The sequence below is a fragment of the Barbatula barbatula genome (genome assembly GCF_947034865.1).
Source record: "Barbatula barbatula genome assembly, chromosome: 3".
Lineage (NCBI taxonomy): Eukaryota > Metazoa > Chordata > Actinopteri > Cypriniformes > Nemacheilidae > Barbatula > Barbatula barbatula.
In genome coordinates this window covers 4,069,713-4,082,223 of record NC_136764.1, presented here as the reverse complement: position 1 = coordinate 4,082,223, position 12,511 = coordinate 4,069,713, and the positions used below count along the sequence as shown (strand labels likewise).

The following is a 12,511-nucleotide window of genomic DNA, read 5'->3' as shown; positions in this document are numbered from 1 at the left end:
TAAGGGGGGGCGGGTCTTACCGATAGGTCATGATCTGAACTTTAGTCTTGTGAACTCACAACTCGCAAGATATCGTGAGCTCTAGTTGCTTTGATTTTCATATTAGCATCTTAAACCACTAAAAGTACCCTATACCTATATAATTGAATTAAATTAGCTTGGTTTCACCACCCTCCACATCATAATTTACTATACCTACAAATACGTATTATTAATTTCTTCAAATATGGTTAAAAAAAGAAAATACTGTTGCAGAGTTTGAAATTCGAAAGGATGTATGTGTGAATTACCGATGGTAGCTAAATCTGCATTTGCAGTAGAGATGCGAGTAACTTAAAAGGCTTTAACACTCCGTTACACTGGGGGCGCTATTTACTTCTTCGGTTGGTTTGCAAACCCGTCATAAAAGCTAAAGAAGAAGTAAACGACAGCAGTCAACTGTGAGATTGTAAGTTGTTATTTTCGAAATAACAAAAAGTGATGACGTGTTATGAGAGATAAATCAATGCATATTATTCATATAATCAATTAACTTCGTAAGTTAAATTTCCAAGCATTTATAATATTGTGTCCGTTAGCGTGGGTAAATTAAATGCTAATGTATTGCAATGCGTAGTAGTAAGTGGTGCTGATAACGTTTATGAAAGAATACTTTCTGCTCTTTATTTCTTTCTTTCATATGGAGGTTTTGTTGCATAATTTATGGATAATCTTTTTGGAATTATTTGTTAAATGTGGTTTTGTGAAAATTAACAAATGTATTTATTGATAATCTGTTTCTACAGACGCTGCTTCATCCAAAAGAAGGACTAACAAACACTAACCAACTTTGTTTGCAAAAATGGAGATTGTTAAAGAAGACAGTGAAGACATGAGCGATTCAGACCGATGCAAATTGAAAGATGAAGATTCTGAGGAACGAACAGGTTGGTGTCCATAGTTGATTTTTCATTAAAGGGGGATCAACAGTGTTTCATGCATTCTGACTTCTTTACCATGTTTTACCACGTTCACATGCTGTCTTCTCATGCTTAACACGGTCCACTTGTCAAAACACGAGTTGGACGTATGAGGTAGTATTTCTGTGCTCGATACACTCCCCTAGGGTCCGTATAGGTTTCTTAGTATAATGTTTTCATAAAGGAAGCATGTTATAGGTCTGGAGTTGATTCTATGTGTGATGTTTGCATTTGGAAGCGGTTGCTGTGAACCCACATTATACTGATCACCCAGATCTTCATGCAAGTGAAACAGACTATAGTTAGATTTCAAAAACACAACAAATCCATCAGAAAGATGCCAGGAACAATCCTGGAGATAAAAAGTGGTGGATGATGACATTATCCCCTGTATGATAAGTGAAGAATTGATTGTTTTGTTGCTTTCTTCTTCGAATGTACCAAATTGTTGATGAGGGTGCTCGTCCCTATTATCTTTCTGATGGATTTGTTGTGTTTGATCAGGTTGTGGCCGGGGTTAAAGGGGTGATGTTACCTACCCGTTTCTTTATTCTGGAGTTATACAAGTACTGAAGGTGTGGTGAATCAGCCTTACAACGCAGAAAGAATTCTTGAAGACAAGTGTTCTAAATGGCAAGAGTTTAAACTTTATTTGCTCGAGCCTACAAAAGACTCACAGTGAGGGAGCTGTCGGCATTTTTAAATCTATTTTGAAATAAATCAGGTGTTGTGACTCTTTTATACGTTCGGACTGTTTCCTTTATTTAATTGTTTAGTTTAACGAGTCTTAAAATGTTTATGGGCCGTAACAGATGTAATGGTTAGAGAATGACAGAAAAGATCTTAATAGCGCATAAAATATGACAAAACTTACACATTTTCTTGTTTCATTTTAGATCTGGTGGGGCTGAAAGATGAAAGTGTTGAACTGAATGGACTGGAGGAGACGCATCAGTATCAGAAAGATCTCAATTTAAAAATGGAAGAAATATCTTCTGATTGCTCGGAGATGACAAATACAGAGCAAAGGACGAAACCAAGGAAATCTTTTACTTGCCCTCATTGCGAAGATGTTTTTACATTGAAAAGAGACTTTGAGCTGCACATTAGAATCCACACTGGAGAAAAGACTTTCACCTGCCCTCAGTGTGAAGAGAGCTTTGCTTTGAAGACAGACTTTGAGCTGCATATAAGAGTCCACACTGGAGAAGAGATTTTCACTTGCCCTCAGTGTGGAAAACAGTTCCTGTACAAAGGACATCTTGCACGTCACATAAGAACTCACATTAAAGGAGAAAGCCTATACCCGTGTGTTCACTGTGGAAAGAGCTTTAAACAGAGAGGTTTGCTTGAGAACCACATGAACATTCACTCCGAAGAGCGCCCGTATCCGTGTCTTCAGTGTGGAAAGAGGTTTAAACAGAGGGGTCCGCTTCATATCCACATGAAAATTCACTCTGAAGAGCGCCCGTATCCGTGTCTTCAGTGTGGAAAGAGATTTAAACAGAGTAAATTACTTAATAACCACAGAAGAATTCACTCTGAAGAGCGTCCATATCCATGTCTTCAGTGTGGAAAGAGATTTAAACAGAGTAAATTACTTAATAACCACAGAAGAATCCACTCTGAAGAGCGCCCGTACAAGTGTGTTCAGTGTGGAATGAGGTTTAAACAGAGTGGTCCACTTCATGTCCACATGAAAATTCACTCTGAAGAGCGCCGGCATCCGTGTCTTCAGTGTGGAAAGAGGTTTAAACTGAGGGGTCCGCTTCATATCCACATGAGAACTCACACTGGAGAGCGTCCGTACACATGTCCTCAGTGTGGAAAGAGGTTTAAACAGAGGGGTCTGCTAAATGAACACATGAAAATTCACTCTGGAGAGCATCCATGTGTTTGATGTGGAAAGAGTTTTAGAAAGAATTATAATCTGTATCACCACATGACAATTCCCACAGGAAAGCGCCCACATAAATGTTCTCAGTGTGGAAAGAGTTTATTCACTTTGGAGAGTGTGCATACCCATGTGTTCAGTGTGGAAAGATTTTTAAAGGGGTGATTCGCCGGAAACAGTGTTTTTGTACAATACTGTTCCAGAAAATTACAGTCCAGTACAGTCCATAAGACCATTTATCTGTTGTGAGTGGTAAAACATGTATTTTTAAATAAATAGAAAAAACCATGCAAATGTAAAGCCTTTTTGTGGAATAATTTTTTATTGAATGACTATGGTAAGAGTTAATAGGAAATCCATAATGAAGAGAAGTGAACTCTTTGAGTGTGGTGTGAGTATTAGAGCTAGTTAAAATAAAACATGAGTGTTGCCCGAAGTGCTTCAAATAGTAAAAGCGTACCTATAAAGAACATATCATGTCAAATGAGTTAGTTGAAGTAAAAACAAGCATGCAACATACATTACTTGATATTTCATAAAAATAAATACTGCAACGCAAACTACAACCACCTAGTCCAGAGGTATACAAAATATACAAAATAAAAACCTACTTATAAATAAGCCTAGTAAAAAAGAAATGTATAAATAGACAGAGTTTACTTGTTTATCAAACTTCAAGTGGCAATCAGAGATAACCCCCATGTTTCTTACATATGGGTGGTTATTTGTCTGAAGGGCCCCAGGAGAATATCTGTTATTATCAAAGAGGATGACCTCAGATTTTTTCTCATTCAGCTGGAGAAAATGTACATCCATCCATTCCTTAATATCCAACAACATAAGGGCTACACATTTACCAATTGTGTCAATTGAAGTCAATTGTAGGGTGTTGTTTGTCACTGTTAGAAAAGCAGACTCGGTACTATGCTTGGCCTTAAAACCAGACTTTCTCCAGCACTTTCAGCGGAAAGAAATAGTTCTGGAATTTTGAAAATCAGAGAAATCCAGATTAGTTTTTATAATCAGGGGGTGTACAACCGTATGTTTAAAACATGACGGGATGATGCTAGAATGAAGGGATGCATTTTTAATAGACAGCACACTATAGGCGAGATAACGTAGGGTAGCAGGAATGGAGTCGAGAGAGTATGTGGTCAATTTCATGGTGGAGAAAAATCTCTCACACTATCCACAATAGGAACCAAACCAGATAAGATTGGAGGATTCAACGCAGATTTTAAGGTGGAAAATAGTGTTTTGGGCAGTTAGAATTTGAAAACGTCAGGTGTCAGGCGAGTATCTGGGTAATCATAAGATCTGCAGTTTTGAACTGGATCTGCATGGCGTGGAGAACATCAACACTTGGGGTATCATTCGCTATTCAGGGTTGCAATAAACCAGAAAGCACACAAAAAGGCCCAGCGGACAAAAGACAATATCATAGGTCAGTCACTCAAATCTGAAGCAGGTTTTAATCCAACGAACATACTTATAACAGCAAGTGCACCTAAAAAGGTAGTATTTCAAAAAATTGATCCTCAGCACAGGCCCACAAAAGGGCAGATCCAAAAAGGTCGAAAATGACGACTTTTTTTATTGAATCCACCCAGTGCGGCAACGACAAAAAACAATCAGCATCACATTATCCATACTGGAGAAAGAGCGTCACTGGAGAATAAACTTCATAAGTCTTCATATTGTGAATAGTTTCACTCAGCAGGTTCCTGGAGAGACGTCACACTACTGCCTACATGAGGAAGAACCTTTAGTGGATCAAGTTGTTTACCGACACACACTCAAGAGTCAAAGTAGGAAAATACTTTATATTCTACACTCAAGACAACGTACAAAATGCATTTTATTGTTTCTTATTATTTTTTGTGAACAATATTATTTCAATAATGACCAGAACGCATGCTCGCCCTGCCCGAGCCTTAATTGGTTGGTGCGGTTTACTTTCTTGTTATCTGAGAGAAAAATACAAGAATGAAAATTTGGAATCACGTGTATTTCTCTGCAGTGAAGTTTAGCAGCTTGTGTTTAATGTACTTCATGCGTAATGTTCATCCACTATATGAAGACGTGAACACACAAACTTGATTTCACTGATTTTTCCAGCTATCATCAAACACACTGAAACTCAAAGGTCTTAACACTTAAATGACACATGAAATGAAACACTGTTGTATAAATAAATACTGTAATATACAATATTATTTACTATGTTTAGTGGTAGTATTTTGCAGTATATTACTGTATTAATTAGGGATGTAACAATATTATTAATTTCATTAGCATATTTGTCACATAATTGTTAGCAACAGTAACTAAGGGGGGCAGGTCTTACCGATAGGTCTTAATCTGAACTTTAGTCTTGTGAACTCACAACTCCCAAGATATCGTGAGCTCTAGTTGTTTTATTTTCATATTAACATCTTAAACCACTAAAAGTTAAGTATTATTATTATCTCTTGTTTATTTTAACTAAACGTCTAATTTCGACACTATAGGCCTATATACTGAATTAAATTAGCAGCTAACAACAGCTTGGTTTCGCCACCCTCCATCTATCCTTATTTACACGTAATGTATAAAAATGCGTTTTATTAATTTCTTCAAATATGGTAAAAAACGAAGGGATGTTTTACATTGCAGAGTCTGAGAGAGTGTGTGGGAATAACAGATTTTAGCTAAATCTGCATTTGCATCAGAAATGTGACTTTAATAGCTTTATGACGTATGAACTGATAAAGCAATAATATGTTTTGATTAATTCTTAGTTTTTTTATGGGTTTACAATAACGACAAACAGAAAGAATGTTATATAGACTGATGTTGGGTTTACGGGAGAAACACTCCGTTACACTGGGGGCGCTATTTACTTCTTCGGTTGGTTTGCAAACCCGCCATAAAAGCTAAAGAAGAAGTAAACGACAGCAGTCAACTGTAAGATGGTAAGTTGTTATTTTCGAAATAACTAAATGTGATGACGTGTTATGGCAGATAAATCAATGCATACGCGTTTGATTGACAGGCAACAGTGTGACGTCAATGTGTGCGTTCTGTGAGAAGTGTTCATAGCGTGTGTGGGCATTCAAACACGCTTGATGTTTATGAAGATGTCTATGAAGTGTAACGAGAAATGTTAAATGATTTGTTAAATAACAAAAACTAAGTTCAATTTCCAAGCATTTATATTATTGTGCACGTTAGCGTCGGTAAATGAAATGCTAATGTATTGCAGTGCATAGCTAGTGGTAAGTGGTGCTGCTAACGTTAATGTATATATATAATTTAAATTACATGTGAATCTATGTTATATGACGCATTGCATGCTGGGGCTGCAGCACCATCACCTTTGAAGGATTGCTCTCTGATAGTCTTGTTGTTTTGGTACCTGCAGGTTTATTGTTTTGTTTGCGTAAAGCAATACAATCTTAATAGAGAAGGGACAAGAAGAACAGAACGTTGTACGTATATTTACTTTCTATTCATCTGTATAGTTAATTGTGGTTTTGTGAAAATTAACAAATGTATTTATTGATTATTTGTTTCTACAGACGCTGCTTCATCCAAAAGAAGGACTAACAAACACTAACAAATTCTGTGTGCAAAAATGGAGATTGTTAAAGAAGACAGTGAAGACATGAGCGATTCAGACCGATGCAAATTGAAAGATGAAGATTCTGAGGAACGAACAGGTTGGTGTCCATAGTTGATTTTTCATTAAAGGGGTGGTGCAACAGTGTTTCATGCATTCTGACTTCTTTACCATTTTAAACATGTTTGCTTCTTATGCTTAACATGGTCAACTTGTTTAATACGCATGAACATTTTTATAACGTCACAACTTTTCTTAGTCCCTTATTGGACTATTCTCAACCAGTGAGAGTTTTGTGCTGCATTCGCAAAGTTCAAATGCATTTATTTGTACACATGTAAAATGATAGATGGAGCTGTCCCAGCGCTTAAAGATGCTGGTCATGAACCGCACACAGTAAGATAAACTGTGTCATATGTCTGTGTGTTTTTTGGCATTCAGCGCGTACGTGCATAAGGTAAACAACACAAACTTATAGTAAATCAACAGTAATGCAGGGATAAAGCGATGATGTATTGTGTGCTCGTGCTGTATTGCAATGAATGCATAGTGGTAAGTGGTGATAAAGAGCAGAAAGTATTCTTTCATAAACGTTATTTCTTTCATAAGGAGATTTTGTTGAATAATTTAAATATATTATTTAAGTTACATATGGATCATGTGAATTTATGTTAAATGAAGCATTGCATACTGGGGCAGCAGCACCATCATCTTTGCAGGATTGCTCTCTGAAAGTCTCCTTGTTTTGTTACCAGCTATATTGTTTTGTTTGAATACTACTCTATAGGTACTCGAGATTAATATGAGATTGGCAGAAATCACATGTTTCATCCAGTTTGAAGATTAAAGGCACATTACGTAGATTCCGCCGCTAGGGGGCGCACATTCAAAACATAGATATAAATAACTAAATGACGTTATTAGCAGCTGAAGCATTCTGGCTAATTTTATATATAGACTGAACAAAACTATATACTCAACAATTTTGTTATGGCCCCATTTTCATGAGCTGAACTCAAAGATCTAAGACTTTTTCTATGTACACAAAAGGCCTATTTCTCTCAAATATTGTTTACAAATCTGTGTTAGTGAGGACTTCTTCTTTGCCGAGATAATCCATCCACCTCACAGGAGGATGGATTTGCGCAGGTGTGCTTTAGGCTGGCCACAATAAAAGGCTGCTCTAAAATGTGTAGTTTTACTGTATTGGGGGGTCCGAAAACCAGTCAATATCTTGTGTGACCACCATTTGCCTCGCGCAGTGCAACACATCTCCTTCGCAGTTTATTGTATATGTGAGGTGAGATTTTGGCGGAATGGCCAAAAATCTTTATAATTCTATATCGTTTACCTCATTTTTCTTAGATTGATTTCCTTTATTCATTATTATTACAGTTAATTTAAATGCTCACCATAGTTATAATGTAGGCGAGTTATGAAAATGTACTGAAGATATCAGATTAAGTTCTGATAATTAGATTTGTTATTATTTATCTTCTGACTATATCATATCTATACAGAAGGAAGATAGACAAGTATAACAATGAAGTATGAATATATGCATAAACAATGATTGTACAGTATATGACTGGTGTTCATGTTCTTTATCGCTCTTTACTCTCACTAGAGGACGCTTATTTAGCCTGTTGCGTCTTTAGGTTTGTTTATTCTGGCGCTTGTCTTTGCACTGCTAGTCTCGGGTGACTCCACATGCGTCTCCCAAAATGGGGGAAAGCAGCACGTCACGTCAAAACTCTCACTCGGCGAGGATCATCACATGTTTCAAGTTTCACCTTGGCTCGCCTGAAGTTGAACTTGATCACATGTGTTTTTTGCACATGTGAATAATCTTGAATCTTTTCTGTAAGGGAATATCCCTTATGAAACTGTAACTCGAATGCATTTTGATACACAGCTAATATAACAAAAAATGTGCTTCTGTCCAAATATTTATGGACCTAACTAAACATGTAGCATTTGTATGTACAATTGTCTATTTTATGATTGAATGGTTAGAGAAAGTATAAAATATCTTTGAAGAGCATAAACACGTTTTCTTGTTTCATTTTAGATCTGGTGGGGCTGAAAGATGAAAGTGTTGAACTGAATGGACTGGAGGAGACGCATCAGTATCAGAAAGATCTCAATTTAAAAATGGAAGAAATATCTTCTGATTGCTCGGAGATGACAAATACAGAGCAAAGGACGAAACCAAAGAAATCTTTTACTTGCCCTCATTGCGAATATGTTTTTACATTGAAAAGAGACTTTGAGCTGCACATTAGAATCCACACTGGAGAAAAGACTTTCACCTGCCCTCAGTGTGAAGAGAGCTTTGCTTTGAAAACAGACTTTGAGCTGCATATAAGAGTCCACACTGGAGAAGAGATTTTCACTTGCCCTCAGTGTGGAGAACATTTCTTGTACAAAGGACATCTTGCACGTCACATAAGAACTCACATTAAAGGAGGAAGCCTATACCCGTGTGTTCAGTGTGGAAAGAGCTTTAAACAGAAAAGTCTTCTTAATGACCACATGAAAATTCACTGTGAAGAGCGCCCGTACACGTGTGTTCAGTGTGGAAAGAGCTTTAAACAGAGGGGTCCGCTTCATGTCCACATGAAAATTCACTCCGAAGAGCGCCCGTATCCATGTCTTCAGTGTGGAAAGAGGTTTAAACAGAGGGGTCCGCTTCATATCCACATGAAAATTCACTCTGAGGAGCGCCCGTATCCGTGTCTTCAGTGTGGAAAGAGATTTAAACTGAGTAAGATGCTTAAAAACCACAGGAAAATTCACTCTGAAGAGCGCCCGTACACGTGTGTTCAATGTGGAAAGAGTTTTAAACAGAGTGGTCCACTTCATGTCCACATGAAAATTCACTCTGGAAAGCGCCCATTTGCGTGTCCACAGTGTGGAAAGAGTTTTATACAGAGTGATGCACTTAATAACCACATGAGAATTCACACCGGAGAGCGTCCATACCCGTGTCCTCAGTGTGGAAAGAGTTTCAGACAAAGTGGTGCGCTTAGTGAACACATGAGAATTCACACTGGAGAGCGTCCATACACATGTGTTCAATGTGGAAAGAGTTTTAGACGGAGAAATATGCTGAATTACCACATGAAAATTCACTCAGAAGAGCGCGTGTACACATGTGTTCAATGTGGAAAGAGCTTTAGTGAGAATGGTGCGCTCAATGACCACATGAAAATTCACTCTGAAGAGCGTCCATACACATGTGTTCAGTGTGGAAGGAGTTTTAAACGGAGAAATATGCTGAATGACCACGTGAAAATTCACTCTGAAGAACGCTCATACACGTGTGTTCAGTGTGGAAAGAGCTTTAAACAGAGTAGTCTTCTTAATGACCACGTGAAAATTCACTCTGAAGAGCGCCCGTACATGTGTGTTCATTGTGGAAAGAGTTTTAAACAGAGGGGTCCGCTTCATGTCCACATGAAAATTCACTCCGAAGAGCGCCCGTATCCGTGTCTTCAGTGTGGAAAGAGTTTTAAACAGGGTGATGCACTTAAAATCCACATGAGAATTCACACCGGAGAGCGTCCATACCCATGTGTTCAGTGTGGAAAGAGCTTTCGAAGGAGTAGTGCGCTTATTGTACACATGAGAATTCATACAGGAGAGCGCCCGTACACATGTCCTCAGTGTGGAAAGAGTTTTAGACAAAGTGGTGCGCTAAATGAACACATGAAAATTCACTCTGGAGAGCACCCATGTGTATAATGTGAAAAGAGATTTGGAAAGAATTTTAATCTGTATGACCACATGAAAAGTCACACTGGAGGGAGTCCATACCATGTGTTCAGTGTGGGAAGAGTTAACTTTAGGATCCACATGAGAATTCACACTGGAGAGCAACACGTGTCGTACACAAAGCCTTCTGATCGAAAAAGAAAGCTGGCATGTCAACTAAAAAACATTCATAAAGAATGTGTGAACGCTTTTATAAAGAACTTTTAAGTGGATCAAAATATTTTCGGACAGAAATTAAACATCTTCAAAACTTGTTGGAGTAAGCAAAGACTTTTTCACTACGAAATGATTGAATGTGTAAAAACAGCTGTTGCATTGATTTTGAAATGAAACTGGCAGCAGACTGACTGTTGAAGGGGAGGAGTTAACGGATGCTCCGCCCATGCCATCTAATTTACGTCGTTGAGATTAATCTGAAGATTATGTTGGTACACAAACTTTAAAAGAAAATTACCCACATTGATGAGCTATTTACTAAAAACTCTGCAATATTTGATGAAAAAATAAAAATTGTCGTTTTTTATTTCACTGGGACTTTAACTTGTTTTAGGCAGAGTTACTATACCAAAGTCCGTTTATGGAAGTTTAGCCACTTGTCGGCCATGTTTGCAATGGCTCTGGGCAGTTAATAGCAAGTCCACAGTCCTGAATGGGGTAAGGTAAGATTGGCCTTATTGATCATTGCCTTCCTCCCGATTCATTGTTATGGCAGTGGCACATCTTGTTAATATTAATATCTTTGACGATACTGAAGCACAAGAGGACATTAACGATCTGCAGAAGGAAGCTGTAACTTAATGAAAGTTTGACAACCAGAAAATAAACAGGTTTTATCTGCACTGGGAATTCATTCATGTTACTGCGCCCACATTTTGCTCTTTTTTGTGCGTGTGTTTAGGAAATTGAATACAATTAATCCCATGCCTCATCCTACCAAGTCACTTGGAATTAGTGTTATAATTACCCCAGGCAGTTAGGTTTTTTTGGCAATTTATAAGACCACAGTTTCTCTATAAATACCATGGTAAACTCATTGTTATACTGTAGCTACACCATGGTTAAATTGTGGCTTAACTATAGTGGCCATTTTATTTGTTTTAATTGAAAGTTTATTTTCACAAGGGTACGCTTTAGTATCTTGCTGTAGCTAAGGCTAGTCAAGCAGCTGTTCATCATTTTAAATGAATCCTGGATCATTAGCTTGATCAGGTGTTTTTTTCGAGCAGGGTTGGAAAAAAACTGAAGGATGCTGGCCCATACAGGAACAGTTGAGAGAGAGAGAGAGAGACGGGAAATTACGGGATGAGACAAAGGGGAACAGAGAGAGTTCACTGGACTACCAGCACCAACAGCAATATCATGCTTTAAGTGATTCAATATAATGTCTTTTGTTGTTGTTTGTTGCTGTTGTGCCTCAACATGAATGAAAAGGCAACTGTGCAAAAGCTCAGGATTCATTTAATATGATGAACAGGTGTTGCTTGACTAGCCCTGCTATCGCTATTTACTAAAGTAAAGTGTAGTAATATTCCCAGATACTACAGCGTTCCCTTATGAAAATAAACCTTTTATTAAAACAATAGTTAAGCCATTGTAAGCATAATTTACAATGGTGTTGCTTCGGTTAACCATGATTTTGTAGTGGAACTGTGGTCATAAAATCTGCCACAAAACATGGTTTCTATCCTTACTCTATATAAAATAATGGTTGATTTCATTAAGGGCTTTTAAATCCTTCTATAGTGCACTCCAGTATACTGTATATATTACTGTATGTATGCTGCAGTTTTATCCAAAGCGACTTACATTGCATTTTCCTATACATGTTACATAGGCATCCAACCCACAACCTTGCGTTGTTAACACAATGCTCTTACCACTGAGCTACAAGCTTATTAAGGAAAGTTTTTAATTGTTATTCTAATGCGTTACAAATTTCTAAAACTTTCTTTTACATCTATTATTTTTGTATTGTTTCTATAAGAAAACCGTAACCAAATATGTCGATCTTGTCCTGCAATTGTATCATTATTAATATCATTCATAATCTAATTTACTAGCAGTTTTCACAAATCAAAGCGCAGGTCAAATTAATATTTTTAAAGTTATTCTGTACACAGAAATACACGAGGAATATAAATAGAGAGCTCGATAATCAGTAAATTGTATTATTACTATAGCTGTTAAATGCAAGAAGTGTAGACAGGTGTTGAAAAATTTCTGTCCAGTTTTAAACAGACGTTCAAGTAAATATGTTTTGAGACTTTGCTACATAAAGGT

The 12,511-nt window shown here is 37.3% G+C and overlaps 2 protein-coding genes across 3 annotated transcripts; both read left to right on the top strand.

Annotated features, from left to right (window-relative positions):
• The first annotated feature begins 361 nt into the window (after positions 1–361).
• Positions 362–3,381, top strand: LOC306891789 (uncharacterized protein). Of its 2 annotated transcripts, none has more exons than XM_079452323.1 (3): positions 362–448; positions 786–926; positions 1,856–3,381. In XM_079452323.1, the coding sequence occupies exons 2-3, from the start codon at positions 842–844 to the stop codon at positions 2,857–2,859; spliced, it is 1,089 nt and encodes a 362-aa protein (XP_079308449.1). In that variant the 5' UTR covers positions 362–448; positions 786–841; the 3' UTR covers positions 2,860–3,381. The 2 variants fall into 2 exon arrangements, with proteins under 2 accessions (XP_079308449.1, XP_079308450.1); XM_079452324.1 differs by having other exon boundaries at positions 430–536.
• A 2,364-nt stretch (positions 3,382–5,745) lies between these two features.
• Positions 5,746–11,075, top strand: LOC306891779 (uncharacterized protein). The gene is made up of 4 exons (XM_079452305.1): positions 5,746–5,807; positions 6,257–6,323; positions 6,414–6,554; positions 8,526–11,075. The coding sequence occupies exons 3-4, from the start codon at positions 6,470–6,472 to the stop codon at positions 10,199–10,201; spliced, it is 1,761 nt and encodes a 586-aa protein (XP_079308431.1). The 5' UTR covers positions 5,746–5,807; positions 6,257–6,323; positions 6,414–6,469; the 3' UTR covers positions 10,202–11,075.
• The last annotated feature ends 1,436 nt before the right edge of the window (positions 11,076–12,511 follow it).

What these genes read in the sequence shown, in the direction of transcription:
- LOC306891789 (XM_079452323.1), top strand. Translation starts at nt 842, where the DNA reads ATGGAGATTGTTAAAGAAGACAGTGAAGACATGAGCGATTCAGACCGA. An exon ending in AGATTCTGAGGAACGAACAG is followed by an intron (nt 927 to 1,855) that starts GTTGGTGTCCAT and finishes GTTTCATTTTAG; the next exon opens with ATCTGGTGGGGCTGAAAGAT.
- LOC306891779 (XM_079452305.1), top strand. Translation starts at nt 6,470, where the DNA reads ATGGAGATTGTTAAAGAAGACAGTGAAGACATGAGCGATTCAGACCGA. An exon ending in AGATTCTGAGGAACGAACAG is followed by an intron (nt 6,555 to 8,525) that starts GTTGGTGTCCAT and finishes GTTTCATTTTAG; the next exon opens with ATCTGGTGGGGCTGAAAGAT.